The sequence below is a fragment of the Amblyomma mixtum genome, chromosome 6 (assembly GCF_055824585.1).
Source record: "Amblyomma mixtum isolate Tamu chromosome 6, ASM5582458v1, whole genome shotgun sequence".
NCBI lineage: Eukaryota > Metazoa > Arthropoda > Arachnida > Ixodida > Ixodidae > Amblyomma > Amblyomma mixtum.
Genome location: NC_143017.1, coordinates 87,528,644 through 87,548,265, shown reverse-complemented (window position 1 = coordinate 87,548,265; position 19,622 = coordinate 87,528,644). Strand labels below are relative to the sequence as shown.

The following is a 19,622-nucleotide window of genomic DNA, read 5'->3' as shown; positions in this document are numbered from 1 at the left end:
GCCACATGACGGGAAAGAGATGCTGCTTCGAGTGAACCGCGAGTTTTCGCAGGCAGTTTAGATTACGCGCGGAGGCAATTGCCGGAGTGGAAAGAAATCTTGCGTTTTGTGCCGCGTTCCCGGAGAAGAAAATGAGCGAGGTGGTGTTTTTTTTTGTTATTGTTGTTGCTACGAGTTACCAAATTGCCTGGCTTTTTGTTTTGCTTCAGCGTCACTTTCTCTAATGCATGCAGAGAACGACCGCTAGTTCTTCCAGACAATGTAGAAAAGCGCTCAACTGAATGGAAAATAATCATGGTATAAAGAAGCTGATCTTCAGGAAGAAAACTAGGCTATTGTGGAGCAGTTCCAGCGCTCTTGAGGCGACATTTTTTGTGTGTACATAAAAATTTGTACAAATTTATGTACACATCCAGTGATTCACTATGCTACCTGGACAACCAGCAAGCACGCTGTGCTTAGTTTGAACAGAAAAAGAAAACACGTAGCAAGTCAAGATAAATAAATTTTGATTCCATTTTTGTTCTTTGACAATATACCAGTGGCATGAAAAAGAACTTAAATTGTAAGCTGCCAAATACTGCCAGTGAAAGTGCTGTACTATTTACTCGCGCGAATGCTTTCTAAAGGTAGGTCTGACTTTGATTTCAGGTTACAGGCTACTAAGCAGGCCTGCCTGAGGAAACTGGCATGGGCAACCTACGGCTGGCGTCCGCAGGCCGGAAGGACCGATGAATGCAAGCTCCTCGATGCGAAGACAAAGTGAGTTTTTATGACATAAATCTGTTAGTTTTCTTTTCTCCTTTCTTCTTACACGAACCTTGCATAGTAAATACAGCTGGAAAATCAAGTACATCTTTTGCACTCGACTTAGAAAATCGCCACGAACATTTCTCCCTGCTACACGAAAGCATTGTGCGAGTCGTCGCATGAGGCATGTAAACATTTCCTACCAAATTTCTCATTGTTCTTAAATTGCTATACATGGCACCATTCATGCCTCACCACAATGAACAGTGCTTAACCAGAAATCTACTCGTGAAAAATGTCTCAAATAAGCGCTTTATTCTTGCAAAGAAATTCGTACTCTTTCAAGCAAACAGAAACTAAACCATCAAGTCAACATTTTCAGTTTTTCAGCCTGCAAATTTTTTCATGAAAATGTATGAACATCATCGTGGAACGCAGCGCAGACACCGTCTTCATTTACAACGACAACTGTAGGCGTCTGGAACACTCAGGTTCTAAGATTTAAACATGTAACACGGATTTAATATGGGCAAGATATTTTGAAGACATATATGCATATAGTTCCATTGAAACTAAACTTGCTTTCCGCCGCTGACAGTTTACCAGCTATCGGCTTTTAAATATTGCTTAACGATGCATGAAAATAGAACCATTTGCTAATCTAGGAAAAGTTTTACCGTTATGTCCAGTATAGAGAAACTTGCTAATTGCTCTTGTCCAGTTTTTTTTTATGTATATTAAGAAAATAGCTCTGAGTTTTTAGATTAACCACCCCTCAGCAACCGAGAGTTGAAGTCGGAGATATGTCAATAATTTACAAAGCTGTAGCTTTGCTGGAATTCGCAGTCTAATGTTGACGGTTACAACTGACTCCCTGCCTGTCGGTGCATTTTGCTACAGTGCTCACTTGCATTAGTGAGAGTCAGTGCGACGGCATCCAGGGCATGACTATAGCGTCTTCATGCATATGCAAAAACACTCCTATGCGCCCTGGTACGAGTCAGAACACGCAGCTCAATTTTGATAATGTTAATTACCTAAGGGTAGCATTCAGGCTCCAGCCACTGAAGGTGTTGAGCCCATTCGCTGCTCTGATAGTCGCATTTATCAGTTAGCTATTTAGGAAAACTTGAGCCGTATATTTGCGCACTGAATAATTCTCCCTGACCTAAAGATATCAGTCGACACTCTTTATTTCTTTTGCTCTTTGCGCTCGCTAAAATATAAAATTTTCTTATGCCTGCAGCTTTCTTTTTTTTTAGCGTACCGCTTAAGTTCGCTCACTTAGCCATGGTCCAAAGTTCCATGGCATGGCTCACCTTTGGATATAGTCTGCACACTACTCTTTTCTCACAAATTTATTGCGTTTGGCCATATTCCTCATATCGGTCCAAAGAAGGTACTGGCCTGTCGCAAACAGGACATTGGCAACATAAGCAGGTTAAATGCCAATTTCAAATGCTGAACAAACTGGTGATCGAGATTAGTTACCAGCCCTTTAAAAAAAAATTCCCCAAACTTGCAAGCGATGAACGTAAATCGTCAATATTTCTGCTTTACGGAGCCGTTCAAGAAGCTCTTGCATTTGCATTAGGCCACAACTCGCATGAGAGCCATTCAACCTGCTCACACTTTGCACCTTCATATTTTAGCTACGCTTGAAAGGGCAAGATTGAAAAAAAGGCACTTGATGAACAAAAAACTGCAAAACAAAGGAAGAAATCAAGGCACTCTGAACAGTTGTATTGCACGGCGCGTCTTCCTGAGCACACAAAACAAAAAGTGAAATAAAGAACAGAAGAAAGAGCACTTCACTCATACACAAACGTCGTGAAATATGGGACGGGCGGATCATATAGCTTTCTTCATACATATCAATGTATCTCGCCGGAGACAATCACCACATTGCATACGTACCCTACACGACAGACTAAAGTACCACGTATAAAAAGGCAAAGTCACAGCAGCTGAAGCGTGATATGAAACAGCGAAGGAGCAACACGGTGGCAAAACATCACGTCACACACTCCTCACGCCAATAAGGCACGAGCTTTGAAAGCATACGATGGAAGTGAGAAGATTCATCGTTTCAACAAGCGCCAAAGAATGGGCTGTTTCTTTTTCTTCTTGTCATATGTGCATTCGAGTTGTTTGGTCCGAGCAGAAGAGCACGTAGTCAACAGAAGCATCTCGTCCACAGTTTAGAGGCCTACGTAAAACTTATGGGACAACCACGTGGTACATTAAATGGTGTCCTCAAATGTAGGTGACGAGCGCCGAATTTAGCAGTATAACGGAATACGACTGTTTCGTGTCCGTACTAGCGCAACCGCAAATGTCTTAGAGTACTCAGGATTGTATACTGACATCCGGGCTTTGCCAAGACAAGACAAGTTCTCTGAGGTCACTGCGCCGCTAACGATTAGACAGAAAGACTGGCTACGAACGTAAGAAAGCCCGAGACGCAAAGCCTGGACGCGTTCTCTCCCCTTCGCTTCACCGAGTTTTCCGCCGCATATAACATCCCGTCCGTTCGTGGTCGCCGACAGCCCCAGGAGAACACAGGCTCGCGCTTTGTGCCCGCGGAGACCAAGCGGAAGACAGCGGAAGGGCCTTCTATCCCCTACACCACCTATGCGATTGCCCACTGTCGTCATTGCGAGAGGCGATTTGTTTACGAAGACGCAAGAACCCCGCCAGGGTTCGGCCGATTTGCAAGCCAGCTCTCCCTCGGGTTCGAACCGCGGGGCCGCGTCCGCGTCGGCGAGACCCAGACACGGTGGCGCCGGCGGGGCCGTTATTCAGGGCGCCCAGAGGCGTGCAGCCGTGGCCGCCGCCCCGGACGAAACATCCGCACGTCGCGCTCCACAAAGGACTCGCAGCGCGCCGTGGAGAGCGTTTGTTATGACGAACTGTGCGCCGTGCTCCTTCTACCCACAACCACCCTTGCGCTCCTCGACTCTGCGGCAGGGCAGGCGCCAAACGGCCGTTCTCGGCCGCCAGCAGTCTTTGTGCTCGCGGCACTGCCGAAAGCCTTTAGCTTATAGCCCTGCCTCGCTCGTTCTCGGCAACGTTCAAAGACTCTCGTCTATGAGGACGCGTCCTGCTCGACCCGGAATTTCCAACGTCCGATAGTGTTCGTTTGTTCCTTGTTTTCTTTAGCGTATAGGGCACCTCCGCTATCTGTGGCAGAAAGGAAAAAAAAAAAAAAGCAGAGGCTTGGCACGAGCGAGACGGACGTCTCATTTCCCCGAATCAAGCGAGCTTGCTCTCACCCCTTCCCTCTCTCTTTCTGCGGCTCGCGCGCACGTATGCATATTCGTGCGAGCTTGTGTTCTCCACACCGTTCGCGCCTGCTCCTGCTGCTTCTGTTTGGGGCATTCTCGCTATGTTTGGCTGGCGATAACCGTAATAAGAGGGCAGGGGAAAAACAAAAAAAGAGGATAGCGGCGGATGAACAGGGTGCAGTTATGGTAATGCGCCTTCCACGCATCCATGCGTGCCCGCGATCCCAATGACCCCGTGCTGTTTGCTGTCGGCGGCAAGCGCGCGCTCGGCGACTGCGCGCCTGGGCCGTGTTGTGTGTGTGCCACAGTCGCCCGCTTATCGGCCAGCGCGAATGGGCTTTCCCCCCCTCCCAGCATCGTGGCGTTGTTGCTTTGTGCGCACCGCCAGTAGAGAGATGCATTAGCCGGAAGTGCCACTAGGGTGGCTCATTTGAATAGACTAACGAGCGGAGCTGAGGCGCCTTTGAGTGCCACTCTTGCGAGTGTGTGTCAGGCGTCTGGTTGCGGGGCGTAAAAGCGGCTGTTTGTTTTCGAAAATGTATACATTCTATGCAACGCACCTGTACACACCGGACGGGACGTGGTGTCAAGGCGAAAAGTGGTTTGCGTTACTCGGGTTTAAGAAGCACTCATAAGCGCGAAAATCATCGGCAAGCAACCTCAGCTACATTTAACTTGACTTCGACAGCACGGGCGGATAGTCAGTCCAGAGTATGTAATTAAGACCCAGTCTAACGTCTTATCTATGCTGCTTTGAAAGCGGTTACCTGCGATTGACCGGTCTCTACTGCTTTCTTATTGATTAATCCCCTGATTGCTCCGCACGCGCTAGAAACGCAGAACGCAGCTCTAAGCTATCAAAAAGACAGCTTCTTCAAAACGGCCAGGTGGCGATAACTCTTCCTTTCTTTAGCCTGGTGTAACCATATACACATAGGCAAAAGCCATACAGAACATAATTCAGATGACTGAAATTAACGTTTCTATTCCTCAATAAAAACTAGTGGAAGTGAGGGCTGAAATTTCGTGCAGAATATCGGTATTGCTGTATTTGGAGTACCTTTTCAGCGACCAGCCGTCACTGATATTCCTGCTTCGTTAATCACAGCGCATTAATTAAACTAAAAACAAAAAACAACAGAAAAAACGACGCTCTTATTCGGGCTTGTTTAGGCCAGTTTTGCTCCGTGTGCTCTTTGATTAGATCAGAGGGCAAGTGACAACAAACGAAAAGAGAAAGCGAACGACAAGGGAAATCTGAGAAAACACACCGTACGTATACATCTGCGGGGTGGACACGGACAGTGGTCACTTCATTTAATAAATTTCTTTTCCGGGATGATACGTATATGTGCCAACAAGGCTGCAAGGTATAGCGAGAACGGACTCTAAATAGATGACAACATTTAAAATAAAACTCTCTGTCATTCTTCTCCGTAAAATCAACGCGACTGAACTACATAGAAGGATGCAAGCCATTTATAGGAAAGCATGAAAGATTACGACACTAAATGCCCGTTGCAAATATTCGCGTAGCGTTTTTTCTTGCTTTTTTTTATCTGCATAGGTAGGCCAAACAAAACACGAGTTACATCTTTACGTCATCCGAGTGAAACTCCAAGGAGCATGGCACGATTTGAAAGCAAACGGTACATTACGTCACTTTGGTGATGCCGTGATCATAGCTCCCTGAGGGCTCGCGCCACTCGGCTTTCGGGCAGAGTGAAATAAAAAAAAAATTAAAAAAGGGACGGACATGATTGGAACAACACGAAATTGCACAAAAAATTAGCTAGGAAAAAAAGAAACAAAATATGGTCTTAGCAGCTATTTTGATTATAAGACGTATTGCAAAGCGGTCGCGATGGTTTCCACACGGAACGCACTGACCTGCCACGCATGCTACAGAAGGCTTCGTGTTAACGTCGTAGGCACACACTAACATTTAAATAGCCTCACTATTACAAAGGCACATCGGGACTCTGTATGTACATGAGCTCGACGTGAAAGGGGAACAGGAGATCTGATGATGACATACGAATGATGTGATCACTGGACGGACTTCGCGACCTTGTACGTTTTGTCCAGAATGAACTCTTCTACCGAAAAGGTACTTGACTCGAAGCAGGAGGAACCCACGGTGGTTGTTGTGCACGACTCACGCGTCACGCGTCCACGTATAGGCGATGCATGCGCTCGAAGCACACACTCTCACGTGGGCCTCGCCGTGGCGGCGAAACTAAAGGTTCTCCGAAATGTCACGCACGGGGCAGCGCTCCGCACGCCGATGACGCCGGACTCTTGACGTCCAGGCCGAGCGCCAGTGGCGCCGACGGCCGCGTCGCCGTCGCCGTCGAGGTGGCGTCCGACGAGAGGTCGTCGTACGGCTCGTCGGGGTTCAGAATGACGTCATCCTTGTCACTGTCGTCGCTGTCCCCGGGTTCGACTCCCGAAGCTTCCGACGAGGACTTGGCAGCAGAGGCCGGCCCCGAGGTCGCCGACGAAGAAGACTGCTGCAGGAGACCAGAGTCCACGCCGCTCGAAGACTGCTTGCCCGAGTGCTTGGCCTCCAGGCGCGCTTGCTCGTTGATCTCCTTGACGGCGCGCAGCTCCTTCTTGAGCTTCATGCGCCGGTTCTGGAACCAGATCTTGATCTGACGCTCGGTGAGACACAGGGCGTGCGCGATCTCGATGCGCCGCCGCCGAGTCAGGTAGTGGTTGAAGTGGAACTCTTTCTCGAGTTCCAGCGTCTGGTACCGCGTGTACGTCTGTCTGCCACGCCGCCGCGGACAGCCATTAGGACCTGCGAGAGAGTGTGCGAGAGGCTATAGGGGCGCGAGTGAGCGGGAGACATGAATCGGCAACGCGATTCACGTAGAAGCTTTGAGTGCGCCAAACTTTCACGAACGAGAAATGCTCTCGTGCGTTCCTCAGATTTCGTGTAAAGTTCGCTTTATGCAGCATCACCAGAGTAATTCGAAAAGAAAAAGAAAGGGCATTTCGCTACTCTTGTTCTGTCAGTGCAAACAGAAGGAACCGATGTGAAACAGCCAAGCGATCCTAATACGTGATTTACAGTTCTAGTGTGCTTAAAGGTATGTTAATGGTGATTTCGTTGATTTTGACAGGGTAACAACTAAAGTCCAATCTGTCAGAGTGCCGCCGCGGTGGCTCAGTGGCTATGGTGCTCGGCTGCTGGCCCAAAAGACGCGGGTTCGATCCCGGCCGCGGCGGCTAGAATTTCTGGAGGAGAAATTCTAGAGGCCCGTGTACTGTGCGATGTCAGTGCACGTTAAAGAACCCCAGGTGGTCGAAATTTCCGGAGCCCTCCACTACGGCGTCTCTCATAGCCTTAGTCGCTTTGGGACGTTAAACGCCATAAACCAACCAAACCAATCTGTCAGAACTGGCGCACTGTTACGGATCCGGTACTGCATATGCTCTGCCACTTTACTGCTTCATATATGAAGAATAAATCCAGCGCGTCAGCGATTTAACATGCCCCTTTTAGTAGCTTAGAAGTTCGCCATTAAGAGAAATTCACAAGAACGTGCCCTAAAGGAATTCTCAATGTTCTTTCTTTTCTACACGGCCTCCAGAATACTCCATTGAACAACGTGAGAACTGATGCCGTGCGCTATCGTCTGCACGCCCCCAAAACCATACGGCACGGAAGAGAAATCGCATACTAGACGGATAGTTGTTTCTTTTCAACTTTTGGGAAAGTATTTCGCCACCCACAGTCCCATTTCTCCCCACCATAATCACAATTATCACCATGCCACCAGGTGACGTTCACTGCGCATTAAATGCCTCTCCCAGTCAATCGGGCGCTAGACAGGTTAGAAATGAATAACCAACAATTTTCTTTCAGATTTAGTAAAAATATTACCCCATATGATTACTTTCCAGCTGCCTTCAACCCAACACCTACATAATTGCTACCATAGAAATATTGATGTTGGGCTTTTAAATAGTTATTTCTTTTTCAAAGCAACACGCGCCGAATAAATAACACTAAACTTTCATCTGCAGTCCTAGCTTGGAGGGTTTTCTCCAAGCACTCCAACTCTCGCACACAAGCTTTTGTGCTCCGCGTAAAATTCTTGTCTGCGCTTCTTTATCGCGAGCGCATTTTTTTTATGCACAATCGACAATACCATTACTTGCGCGGAACTGCCCAGCATTCAGGCCTCGTGATAAAAACTGCTATGGAATGAATGCGCGTTTCGATCGTACATTCGAGCGTTCAGTTTCGCGGACAATCCGGCACGCACGCGCACATTTAAACCGACCACTTGCCGTCATTGTAAGAACAATTCCGCATTCAGCGAGGCAATCGTCGGTTCTGCGAAGCAATCGGCGCTTTCCATTCAGGTAAGGGCCGTAAATAACGACTAGGGTTCGTTATTCTAACGAAAGGGAGTGCTCTGGCTCGTTAGCTCACTTGAGCATTAATGGCAACCGTTCGGTCTGATGAGCGCGCGAGCAAGTGCTTACATTGCGACCGAGACTGGAACGCGAAAGCGCGCCATGTATAGGTATATAGGGACAGACACGCACACATCGTTCAGCCAGCTCGCGTAGGTTGAACGCTTTTGTGACTGGAAATTAATAACGAAATAAAATGCGGTCATTCGTCGGGTCTAACGCGCATTTATACCCGTACACGCTTTGTGTATAGACGCTCTACGTACGAGCATGGCTCCGTTCGCGCGGACGGAATTACATGGAAGAGGAACGTTTGTTCGCCACCTCTTCAACGCAACGGCACCAATTCTTCGCACATGTTTATGGGCCATAAGTTGTCTTGCGATGTTCCCTTGCTCTTGCGTGCACCCTTTCAATGGAGTGTGGCTTGGTGTTCAAAGAATGCATCAGTGTCTCACAACGAGGAGAGAAAGAAGGCATTCAGTACCTGAGAACAGGTGGAACGAGTGCGGATATTCTTCCACCCGGTGATGCAGCTTGTGGGCGGCCGCGCGGAACGCTGATCCTGCAATAGACAAAATAAGAACATTTGGGGAAAAAATTCTCCACAGATTGGTCTCTGTAGCAATTCAATAATACGATATAACTTCCGTTGCACAGAGTCAAGATGTAAACAAGAAAAGAAAAAGGACGTATCGTGGAAAAAATTTTGCATACGTCATCAAAAAAAAAAAAATGTCTCGCAGAAATTCCGTCTGGATTCTGTCAAATTTTTTGCACTTGCATGAATCGCAAACACGAATGTAAAGGTCGAGCAGTAGAAGCTTGAATTTGAACTGAAAATCTTGACTTTTGTGAGGTAGCTGTGGAACTACATGATTCAGAGCGATGGTTCTGCTTCAAAGTTTCAAACATTATCTTAAAAAAATTATGCCATACGGTATCAACATAACGGTAGCACGCACCAAGCGCCACTAAGGTAAGCACAGACTACAATGTGGCTTTCTAAAGAAAGCTCGTCAAAGATCGCAATACATTTCGTTCCTGCAGGCTACACTATATGCACGAAGACAGTGAATTTGGATGGTATATGAAATTTAAACTCCAAAAAGCTGCTGATGAGATGGACGTATTGGAATACTCCAGAGTAATTGAGACCACGTGAGGCATTTGAACGTGCACTGATATCTATTACAGCACACGGGAGTTTATTTTTTCAATTTTGCCTCCTGTGAAATCCGTTTGCCGGGGTAGGGATTTGATTCCGGCCCAGAACATCATAGCTTACTAGGCCTTGAAATTGGATAGGTTCCCAGAGCTTATAAGACATCAACTTATAATTTTTCAATCGACATAAGTAGATATGTTTGTACCAAAGATCGAAATTTTGAGCCTGATTCGACCCTTTACCCTTTTTCTTTTTGTATTCGATTCCTATACTTTCTCCGTTCCCGACTTACAAGTTTTCAGCTTCAACAGTGATACTTTCGCGGTGCGGTTGAGCCGCAGTTCAGAGCAGAATGGATAAAAAACCAACTCCATAATGGGCATCAGATGCGTAATTTTTCTAGAGATTTTATATCCGCTCATATTAGCGGTTTTCATGCAGGACAAATACCGTCGGCGCGATAAAGCACAGAGCAGCGCGTACAAATTGAGCGGTGAGCAGAAGTTCGAAGTGCTTAACCAGCATACATGGCAACACCTGGTAATGTCAATTTATCGTGCAATAATTTCATTAGCGCACCCTTGTGAAAAAGTCCTATCACAAAAAATGAATTACAAATAAATGTATCTTGGTGTGCACTGAAGTAGGGTCTTTGAACGCTTTTGAGCATCTAATCTCAAGTGGACTTATGACAACAAGGTAGTAGTTAGCTATCATTTAGCCTTTTCAAGATGTAAATATATTTTCTTTCGAAGGGCGTCGATAGCGATTCCCAGTGGCCTAAACAACCAGTTTTCATTGCGTGTAGTCTTTTTTTTTGGTGGGGGGGGGGGGGGGGGACGTGAAATACCGCTGGCAGTCGTAAAACTTCGATTCAGTACAGTCGCACAGGACGCGGCTCCATATATTGTGTGCCACCTATTCTCGTTTTTTTTTCACTCAGCTTCTCACAACTCCCTGTCCAGCAAATTTCTGATAGGCGGTCATAACTGAGAAGTTTAAATGCGTGGGGACAAAGTGACGTTTAATTTATTACAGTTTACAAAGGGTATTACTCTATTTAAAGGAGAGCTAAAAAACAGTTTGAGTGTACCTGTCTTCTAATTTTATTTCGACTTGTTTTTATATGTAGGCGGCGCGCGACAAAAGGGAAATCTTAGTACCTGAAGTTGATTAATTTTTCCAGCTTTTTTATTAAGAATACCGCTACGGGCGCAAATTAAAACCATAAAGAGCGACAGAATACGCCTACAGTGGCGTCTTCTTTTGTCTCTACAGAAATTGCTGTCTAGCCAGCGGCATGCAGTAAACATTTTTACAAGGAAGCAATTTGTCTGAAGCCGACAGGAATGAAGAGCCATTGCTAATAATAATATCAGAAGAATATGACAGACAGGATACTGCCACTGAAACGTAGAGCTTCACATATTTCAATCTATTCATAAATTAGCCCACTTTCCAGAAGTCGGAAAGGGAGAAATAAAGGGGGCACATTTATTATTCCGGGTTAATTATAAAACCAGTACTTTAGCGACCGTCATTATGTTTTGTCACTGTGTATGTACTATTTAAGTAAAATATGTATAACATATATATAGCCTACGATGCAAGCGGAAAAGCGAAAAGTTTTCCATATCAACTCCTGTTAAATGTGGCACGTATCTATAGCATAGGCGCGAATCAAGCATCGTATGTGTAAACGAGCCCACAACTCACTTCTGTGACCACACTGCAAGACAAGTTACAATCCATATGGCGTACTTTGGGCACACTAGCAGGAAGGTATCAAATAGTATCTCCTTCATTCCACAAAGATTCACACCATCTTTATATTGGTTATTTCATTTTCTTTTTTTGAAAGTGTACGCAGGATCCATGCTGGGGCGATACACCTAAATGATATATAAGTAGTGAAGACGCCTTATGCATGTAAACCCACTTTAATAGTATCTATCAGGACTCTGTAGATGGAGAAAGAGAAACACTAAAATTGTCAAAAATGTGTCAATATAAGTACGTAATGACATATACTGTTTACACTTGCAGTGGTTGAAGCTGCATTATTGAACCTCTTAATCAGGTCATGAATAAAAGACCTGGGCCTGATAACGCACCTTACATATTTCTGCGAAGATGAGCCAAATGGGAAGTAAAGTTCTTAGAAGTCTTGAACGACTTCTTAACGTCCTGTTCCCTTCCAAAACAATGAAGAGCTGAAATAACAGCAACACCCTAATCAGGAAATAAATAGCATCCCTTTACTTGAGAACAATCTTAGCAGCCACTGGAGTATGCAAACAAATTCAGCGCATTGTCTATCAAAGGAAAACAATGTATCTAGGAATCTAGGAATCTAGGAGAAAACAAAATACCAGTACTTTCTAAACAGAGGTTTAGCAAAAACTTTCTTGACTGCCACTCAACGACGATGACCAAAAAAAGGTAGACGCCATATTTTTGCATCTTTCAAAAGCCTTCTTCCGTTTGACGCATTAGAAAGTGATTAAAAATAATCGCCCTCTATAGACTGAATCGGGCTACATTCCTAACCGCACTGAGTGTGTTGAAACAGACAACGAGGAGTATGTGAAATCTAAAGCTACATTTGGTGTATACAACAAAGAGATGTTCTAGCCCCGTGTAATCTGACAGTTTTTCAAGAATTACCGGCTGATTTCTGCCAATACTACAATTTTTGCCTGAAAATGCACGCCCTACAATTAAAATAATTTTGCCGGTGGTCATTTAGTTTTAAATAAAGCTATACCAACGTCAAGGTGGCGCGAAGAATGGAAGATGAATCTTGAAGGGGGAAAAAAACTACTTTTCTGATCTGCAACAAGAAATAAATATAGTATGCTCTAAAAATATTGCACTTAAAGGTGTTCGTACGCACACGTATCGGAACATAATATATTAACTTCTGACTTAAAATGAGATTTCCAAGTTAATATTGTCACACCAAACGCACAACCACAGCTCTTTTTCATTAATGCTAGCACGACATAAAGCAAAACTCTTTCCTGACAAAACTTTCGTCCACCTTATCCGGAAGTACTTCCATGGCGTTTCATTTCATTTCACAATATCTTTAAAAACTTCGATATAGAGAAAGGCACAAAAATGTATACTTAACAAACGCAATTTGACTCATCCACAGAATGACTAAAATATACTCGAATCCTCACTCTGATGAACAGCCCCACACATCGGCCAATTAAAATGTTGTATCAACTTGTACATTCAATTCAATCGAGATACTTAAACATATACACTAAATCCCAGACAGAGGCAACGCGCCGAAACTACAAAAGCCGTTAAATGAGCTTCCATTCGACACTGACACGGGCCTTTAGAATTTCTCCGATACCGAAATTAGATCGCCGCGGTCGAATTTCGATACAGGCGAAATTCTAGAGGCCCCTGTACTGGGCGATGTCAGTGCACGTTAAAGAAGGTGGTCGAAATTTCCAGAGCTCTTCACTACGCGTCGTCCCTCATAGCCTGAGTCGCTTTGGCATGTTAAACCCCTGTAAGCCTAAACCTGAAAGTTGAGTACTTGGAAGGAGTATACCAACGCCTGAAATTATGCCGTTGTAACATACGGAATGACGTTTCGCATGTCTTTTACTGTATCTATAGAGCATCCATATTACAGAAGACAAAAAAGCCACCGAAACCAATGGCAGAATAAGGGAAGGTTTCCGTTTTTCACTTCAAGCAAAAAAAATAAGGGGGGGATTCATATATACTGCACCTGTTACGAACGCACTGCGACCACAAACTTCTACGTTTATTACTGCTACATACTTACCACTTCCATGATGGCACCTCATTCCAGGTACGAGAACGAGTAAGACACATGATTACAGACAGAAAACGCTACACTTTTCATATCGTCACAGAATCCGACAACCTTGTCTTTAAAGTCGCGCTGAGATATATGTGCGCTAACGCAGATGTTCACGAGTAAGATGTGCGCTATATCAAAGCAACTGTGGAAATAGGCGCCTGCGTTTGGCGTCTCACTGGCAGCTCAGACATGGCGGGGCGAGAGTGTGCGCCCTCATCCGGGTATTTTCATCCTATCTATACACGCCTCAACTCAAGCATATAGAGGGCCCGTTTGCATTCCGAATTTTGCGGAGACCGCCTGCGGAGACCGGAAATCGCACAGCGTGAAGATGGCTATCGGTCTGACATCAAAAAACAGGAACAGCGTGATGTGCGAGTTAAAAATAAGAGACGTATACAAGCGGAAAGGGAAGAAAGAAAAACAAAAGGAAGCCCGGCAGGGCACATGCAAGAGGGGTGCCGTTAACCTGCCCCATCTGTACACACGGTAGAAGAAATCTCTCAAAGCACCTGCTCGTATACAACAAAAATAGAAGAGACGCGACGTGAGGGCTACAAATGGAGTTCGTTAAATTCTACCTATGCTGCTTTTTTTAAAAAGCACCTGTGAAACAGGTAGCAGGAAGCTACGCACTTATCTTTGTCGAGGCGATTAAGCAAGAGGAACGCTGTCGTCAGCGGTCGTGATTTTGAACCAGTTGTGGTCGCCGTGCACATTAGAAGAAAAAAAAAAACTGCTTTCCAGACTATTACCTTATTTGCTCTTGTTGCATGCACAGATCATGCGCACCCATCTACATGAGGCGTCCACCGGCTTTTATTCGTAATAGCGTTTCAAACTCCGCTCGTTAGTTATTTGAATGGTCTTGTAAATTTAATTTTTTATATAAACTTCGACATAACTGTGAAACGGAACAGGGCACTGAGGCGCAAACTGTCAACTGAAAGTTTATTTCGAAGTGCGTTCTTGTATATACATCCTCTTGATAAAACAAAATTGTGAAGCACAAATAGAGAGTAAGAGCTCTTTAATATTATCGGTATTCGTAACCAGTTAATGCCCGCAACCACTATCACTCGCAGATACATGTAAATTTACCTCCTCTACTTCGATAACACTTTCTCTAGAATGCCGTTATCAGTGTAGAGGTTGCCAGTAGATCAAATTGCAGGAACGAACACACTAAACATGCATGTTATCAAATAAAAAGCATGTGTCAGTGCATTCCCGGTTCTATCAGATTTCAGAACGAAAGTTTCAGGCTGTCTGCCACAAAATGAGACCTCAGGTATAGATTCGGCGAGTCTTATTCTGCACTATGTGAAAGCTTAGACGCAGTCAAGGTTACGTACAATTAATGGCACATTCTGTAGGCAGAATAACAAGCTGTGTTAAGTCTTAATTCAAGCCACTGACCGCTTATAGTCGGGCAAAGGCACTCTACATGCGTAAAGGAAACGCTATTCAGCATCATATTTTCCCTTATACAGTTGCTTGCTTTCCATGAACCGTTAAATCAGTGTTTCATACAGGTTTATGAATTCTCTGCGAGTTAATAAGCGCCCAACCATCACTCGCACAGAGAGAGCGCAGTCATAACTAATTCCTGTTTGTCTTCGCAGTGCCAATGACACATTGAATTCCGCCAGAAGTACATGAGACAAATTCTAAAGCTTTCGACGGTATAGACGCGTCATGCGTTTCCATTTGGGAGCTGTGAAGGTTCGTATGCAGCGTTTAATCAACCCTGTCTTCCTATAAATTCTCTGATAATAAATTGATTGTTTTCTTCATTCTGATTCGACCTTAACGTCCGCCATGTTTGTGCCAGCAGAGCCACACTGCGTGTATAACTCGCACCCACGCAGTCGCTTCTATAAGCCTTACGTTCAGCTCTCATTTCTTTTCCTCGGTCCTCGCAGCCGCAGCGGCGACTGACGGACGTTCCAAAGGTGCCTGGAAGAGGAGGACGCCACGCGTCACGAGGCCTGTGACTGCCGAGAATTCATCGCAGCCACTTCCAGCTGCGAATTGCATGTAAGTCAGAGACGCCGCCGCCGATCACCGCCGCCGCGGCGTCTGTATTAGCATAGAACCCAATCAAATGTGCATGTATCCGCCCGCATTGTGATACACGCTTCGCTGAACACACACGTCGCTGGCAGCACACGCCTCTCTGTGTGTATGTGCGCTCGCGCCGGCATACGCCGGCCAGATCCTCGCCTGTCGCTGCTTGTTTCTGTTTCAGCGAGGACTTATTTTTTTCCTGCCGCCTTTCTTTCTTACTCCCTCAATCCTTATTCAGCGAGGGTTGTGCCCAGCGCACACAAGCTCGAAACAACCGCTTATATGAATCACGTTCGCAATGAAGCTACTCCTAATGAGGTTGACAGCGGGTGTAATGTGTACTCGATCCGAGCAGAGGCCGGGACCGGTTTCCGGCGTACAATCCACGCTCGCGTATATAGTCGCGCCTGTCAATCTAATAAGCATTCACGGAGCCCATATACACGCGGCGCTGGCGTTTCTTTGTGACCACGGGGAGAGCCTACCTTCGCTCCCTTAGTGAATGATTGTTCCCCGCGTGAGCGATTACCGGAATCGGCGTTTTCTTGCGCACGCCGTCTAGCCTGCCACGTTGTGCTTCATATAGCTCCCTGCTTCTTGCCCGAAGAAACAGCGCGCGAGCGAGCAAACGTTGAGTAACTGCTCTGTCTTCTTGTTTCCTTTTCAGGTGTCAAGACCAGCTATAAGTGAGCGTGGGTGTACTACTAGTACACGTCGTGCCACCGAAGCTAAGCTGCCGGAGGGGCTTCGACGAGGGGATAGGGAAAGGGGTGTAGTTGTTCGCCTTGTCAACCACCTTACACTCTTCGCCGCTGTTTTTCTCGCATGTATAGATGCTTCACAGAAATCGCTCTTTCGGGGGAACAAGTTCAGTCGCCAGATCGCATACTTCGAGACGCGCTCAGGTTCATTAGGCGATGAAGCGATTCAAAAGAAATTGAACGACGCGCCTTTCTTTGTGCTGATCTAAAGCTGGAACCCGAAGGCCTGTGGAGAAACAGAGGTGATGTGAATCGAGTGCAGTAAGTCCTTTTTTTTCTTTATATTTATTCACCTCTCGCCCAAAGCGTTCTGCGAGCAGCTGAACGATAGTTTTTCTCATAAACCTCGATTAACGTTTGGCCAGGTTTGGAAATGTATTCTTGATAGGCTGAAGCGAAGAAAGGTCATCCTGCAATGCCGAATAACGTTGACGGTTATATCCTTGTTCAGCTCGCCCTGGCTTGGGACAACGGAAAGCACGAATCGGAATAGCGGAAAGAGAAAATAATTGGGAACTTTTCATGGCGGCTAAGATTAAAAGCCGGTCCTGAAAGATGTGATATCTCACTGTGCTATCCTCATTATCTAGTTTATCACTAATATTTTCTTTCTAGTTTAGTTTCCCACTCATTTCAAATGACCATGCATGTACATATATAGAAACACTTAGCGCCTATTTTAAATAACGCTTTCTAGAGCGGCTCGTTTCCTCGACTGACAACGGCACGACTGAGGGGAAGAGAGGAGCACGGAAGGTCTCTTTCCTCGCCGACGTCATTGTTAAGCGGTGAAAATTTAACGATATGCAGATGGCTCTTTTGAGCGAAAGAAATTTCACTTTTATCTCTGGCGACAAGAATAACACGTACAAAATACTGACTCACTTCAAAAAAAGAGAGAAAAAATTACCCCTGCATACAAGGATGCTCCTAATCTTTGCTTATCTGCTCTTCCTGTTCATTAAACGCCTTAAACACGCGACAAATCTGAAACAAAGCTATCATCGCAGGGAACAAAACAATGCGAAGGTTTATAACTATACGACCGCTCACACCCTCGCATTACCCGTGGCCTCAGGCAGAGTACAGGCACATGCAAACAGCCGCAAGCATTGTTAGCAGAGAGCACAGGTGCTTTAATTGCATCTACTCTTTTGCCTGCGCCGGGCCTTGGCAGGTAGCAACCTCTGCCGTAGCGGGCAGGCCAGCCTTATTATCCGCGTATACGCTGCGTTACTCCGTATTCCTGACATATCGCAGCTGGTGGCCCCCGGCGGACTCTGCGTGAAGCTCATTGTCTCTGGTGACTTGCAGAGCTCGGGCGGAAAATAAAAGGGAACACCAGCTGGGATGTCGCCGCCATGTGGCACTCGTTATATGTGTCCCGAGAACGGAAAGCAGCTACGGCGCCATAACCCGTGGGTGTTGAGGCCACTGCTGCTAATTGACGGGGACATTGCAAGGCTCTCAAACGCTCGACGTAAACACCTTGAGCTTGCCCGGGAAGGTCATTGCAGCTGCCATTTCTGATTAGCTTATATGCGCAGTCTTATGGTATGTTATATGTTTGACTATACTTAGTAATATGTTTGGCTAGTATCACCGCCATTAATATCACTGATCGTGATCATCAGGATCAGCGATCCCGTATCAAAATGGTAGAAAGCTGCAAATGATTACCGCGACTCTAAGGTGGTATATGGACTCAATATGAAAACGTATTAGTCATAACGACCGTTGCTCAGCACCAACAAATTCAGCCTTTCGAAGCAGTTGTCGCCCGCTATATGCCTGCAAAACTGGTTCCTCCAAGTGCTGCAAGACGATTTTAACCCATGCTTTTCTGCTCTGTATTTCTTTTTTTTTCAGGTTGTTCCGGGCGCTGCTCTTCAGCTTTGTCGGCGTTGGAGTAGCAATTCTCCTGACACGTACACAACAGATTAAATAATAGCTCGAAAGAAGCTCCTCTAATTTAAAAAGTTTCCTGCAACATGGAACGAAAAGATGAGCCCAAGTACAAGAATGGAAGATAATTAATAATGTAAACTGACTGGTTGACGGTAACTTGAGTATTAAATGTAGAAGCTGTAAAGGATTCAAGGAGTACTATGTATCATTTCTGCAGCTCTAAATCGTTTTATAAATTTTCGATGCCACTTCATTGCCTAAATTAGCTAATAGGGGCCCCTAAGATTCTAAGCTGGGTGTTACGGACGGCAAACAGTGCGGTAATTTTGACATGTAAATATATTTGTACCATTTATGGTACAACCCGCGCACAAGCTTGGTAAACTTTTTTCTATCGTACTAAACAGAGCGCAGAACCATTCATGAACGTATATAGAAAACTCCTACGACCACGTTCAAATGCCGAGTAAATCAGCTTCGAACTCGGGATGAGCCGCAACACACGCCCAGCCAGCTTAGTAAGGGCTTCACTAATTTCGGCTTCTTTGGCGATTATCTAGTTCTTGAAAACTGCTGCAAAGTTAGACGATGAGCAGTGAAGGGAGAGAGCAACAGTTCAAGGCAGCAACGGACGTTCAAGCGAGCAGCTTTAGCCAAGGCCCGGGCCAAAGGAACGTCTAGAAAGCCCATTGGTCGTCAAAAGCAGAAAGCGAAATGCTTTCTGCAAAGTGACCTTCCTTTCACCGCGGTAGCACACACACGTTGCTTACTCGACAGCAAAGCAAGCAAGAAAATTCGAAAACGAGACAGTGAAAGACGACGAATCGGACGAGTAAGAGCGAAAGTGTCCTTTTGCCAGGGCGCTTCTCCTTCTCACTCTCTACCCATTTACAGCTGCCCATTCTGTTCGTTCCTTGTGGACAAGTCAACCTCGCACGCAGCAAAAGTGGGCGCTAAGGAGATCTACGCCTGGAGAGAGGGCACAGCGAACACACCAAAGGCGAAAGATTTACACGGAATGGGCCAAGCAGCCCAATAATGGCGCCGAAGGCAGCCTTCTCTGCCACCGTCGAAAGCCAATGAGTTCAGAGGTCAGCCATTTACTGCAGCCTACCCCGGCATTCCCAAAACCAGATGTACGTTCACTTGTACAAGTTGCTCCATGGCCGCGTGTTTGTCGATGCAGTAGCCCGCTTCTTCCGAAGTAGATTCGCGAAAGAAAGTTATAGCACGATGCTCTACGATGTGTCTTTCAACGCTCCTGTTCTGGCTGAGTTCGTTCCCTGAAGTCTGTGATCTGCCCGCTACGTACGCCACTAGCACCTGTAGTGACAGAGCTCGCGGTTACTCAAGTCAGCGGACACCGGTGGACTGAAGGCGTCGGAGTGGGAGGT

General features: G+C 45.8%; 1 protein-coding gene and 1 long non-coding RNA gene across 3 annotated transcripts in view; one reads left to right on the top strand and one right to left on the bottom strand.

Moving 5' to 3' along the window:
• The first annotated feature begins 524 nt into the window (after nt 1–524).
• LOC149339612 (uncharacterized) lies at nt 525–18,416 on the top strand. Of its 2 annotated transcripts, XR_016283541.1 has the most exons (4): nt 525–762; nt 15,415–15,529; nt 16,227–17,738; nt 18,190–18,416. It is a non-coding gene; the product is annotated as an uncharacterized LOC149339612 (long non-coding RNA). The 2 variants fall into 2 exon arrangements; XR_016283540.1 differs by having other exon boundaries at nt 16,227–18,416.
• Nucleotides 1,049–19,622, bottom strand: part of LOC149339611 (uncharacterized) — a 70,908-nt gene continuing 52,334 nt past the window's right edge. Inside the window, exons 2-3 of the mRNA XM_089548318.1 lie at nt 8,956–9,033; nt 1,049–6,840 (exon numbers count right to left, since the gene is read on the bottom strand). Of these exons, the coding sequence (XP_089404444.1) occupies nt 6,296–6,840; nt 8,956–9,033 (623 nt within the window). The 3' untranslated portion in view covers nt 1,049–6,295. The remainder of the gene's footprint in view (nt 6,841–8,955; nt 9,034–19,622) is intronic.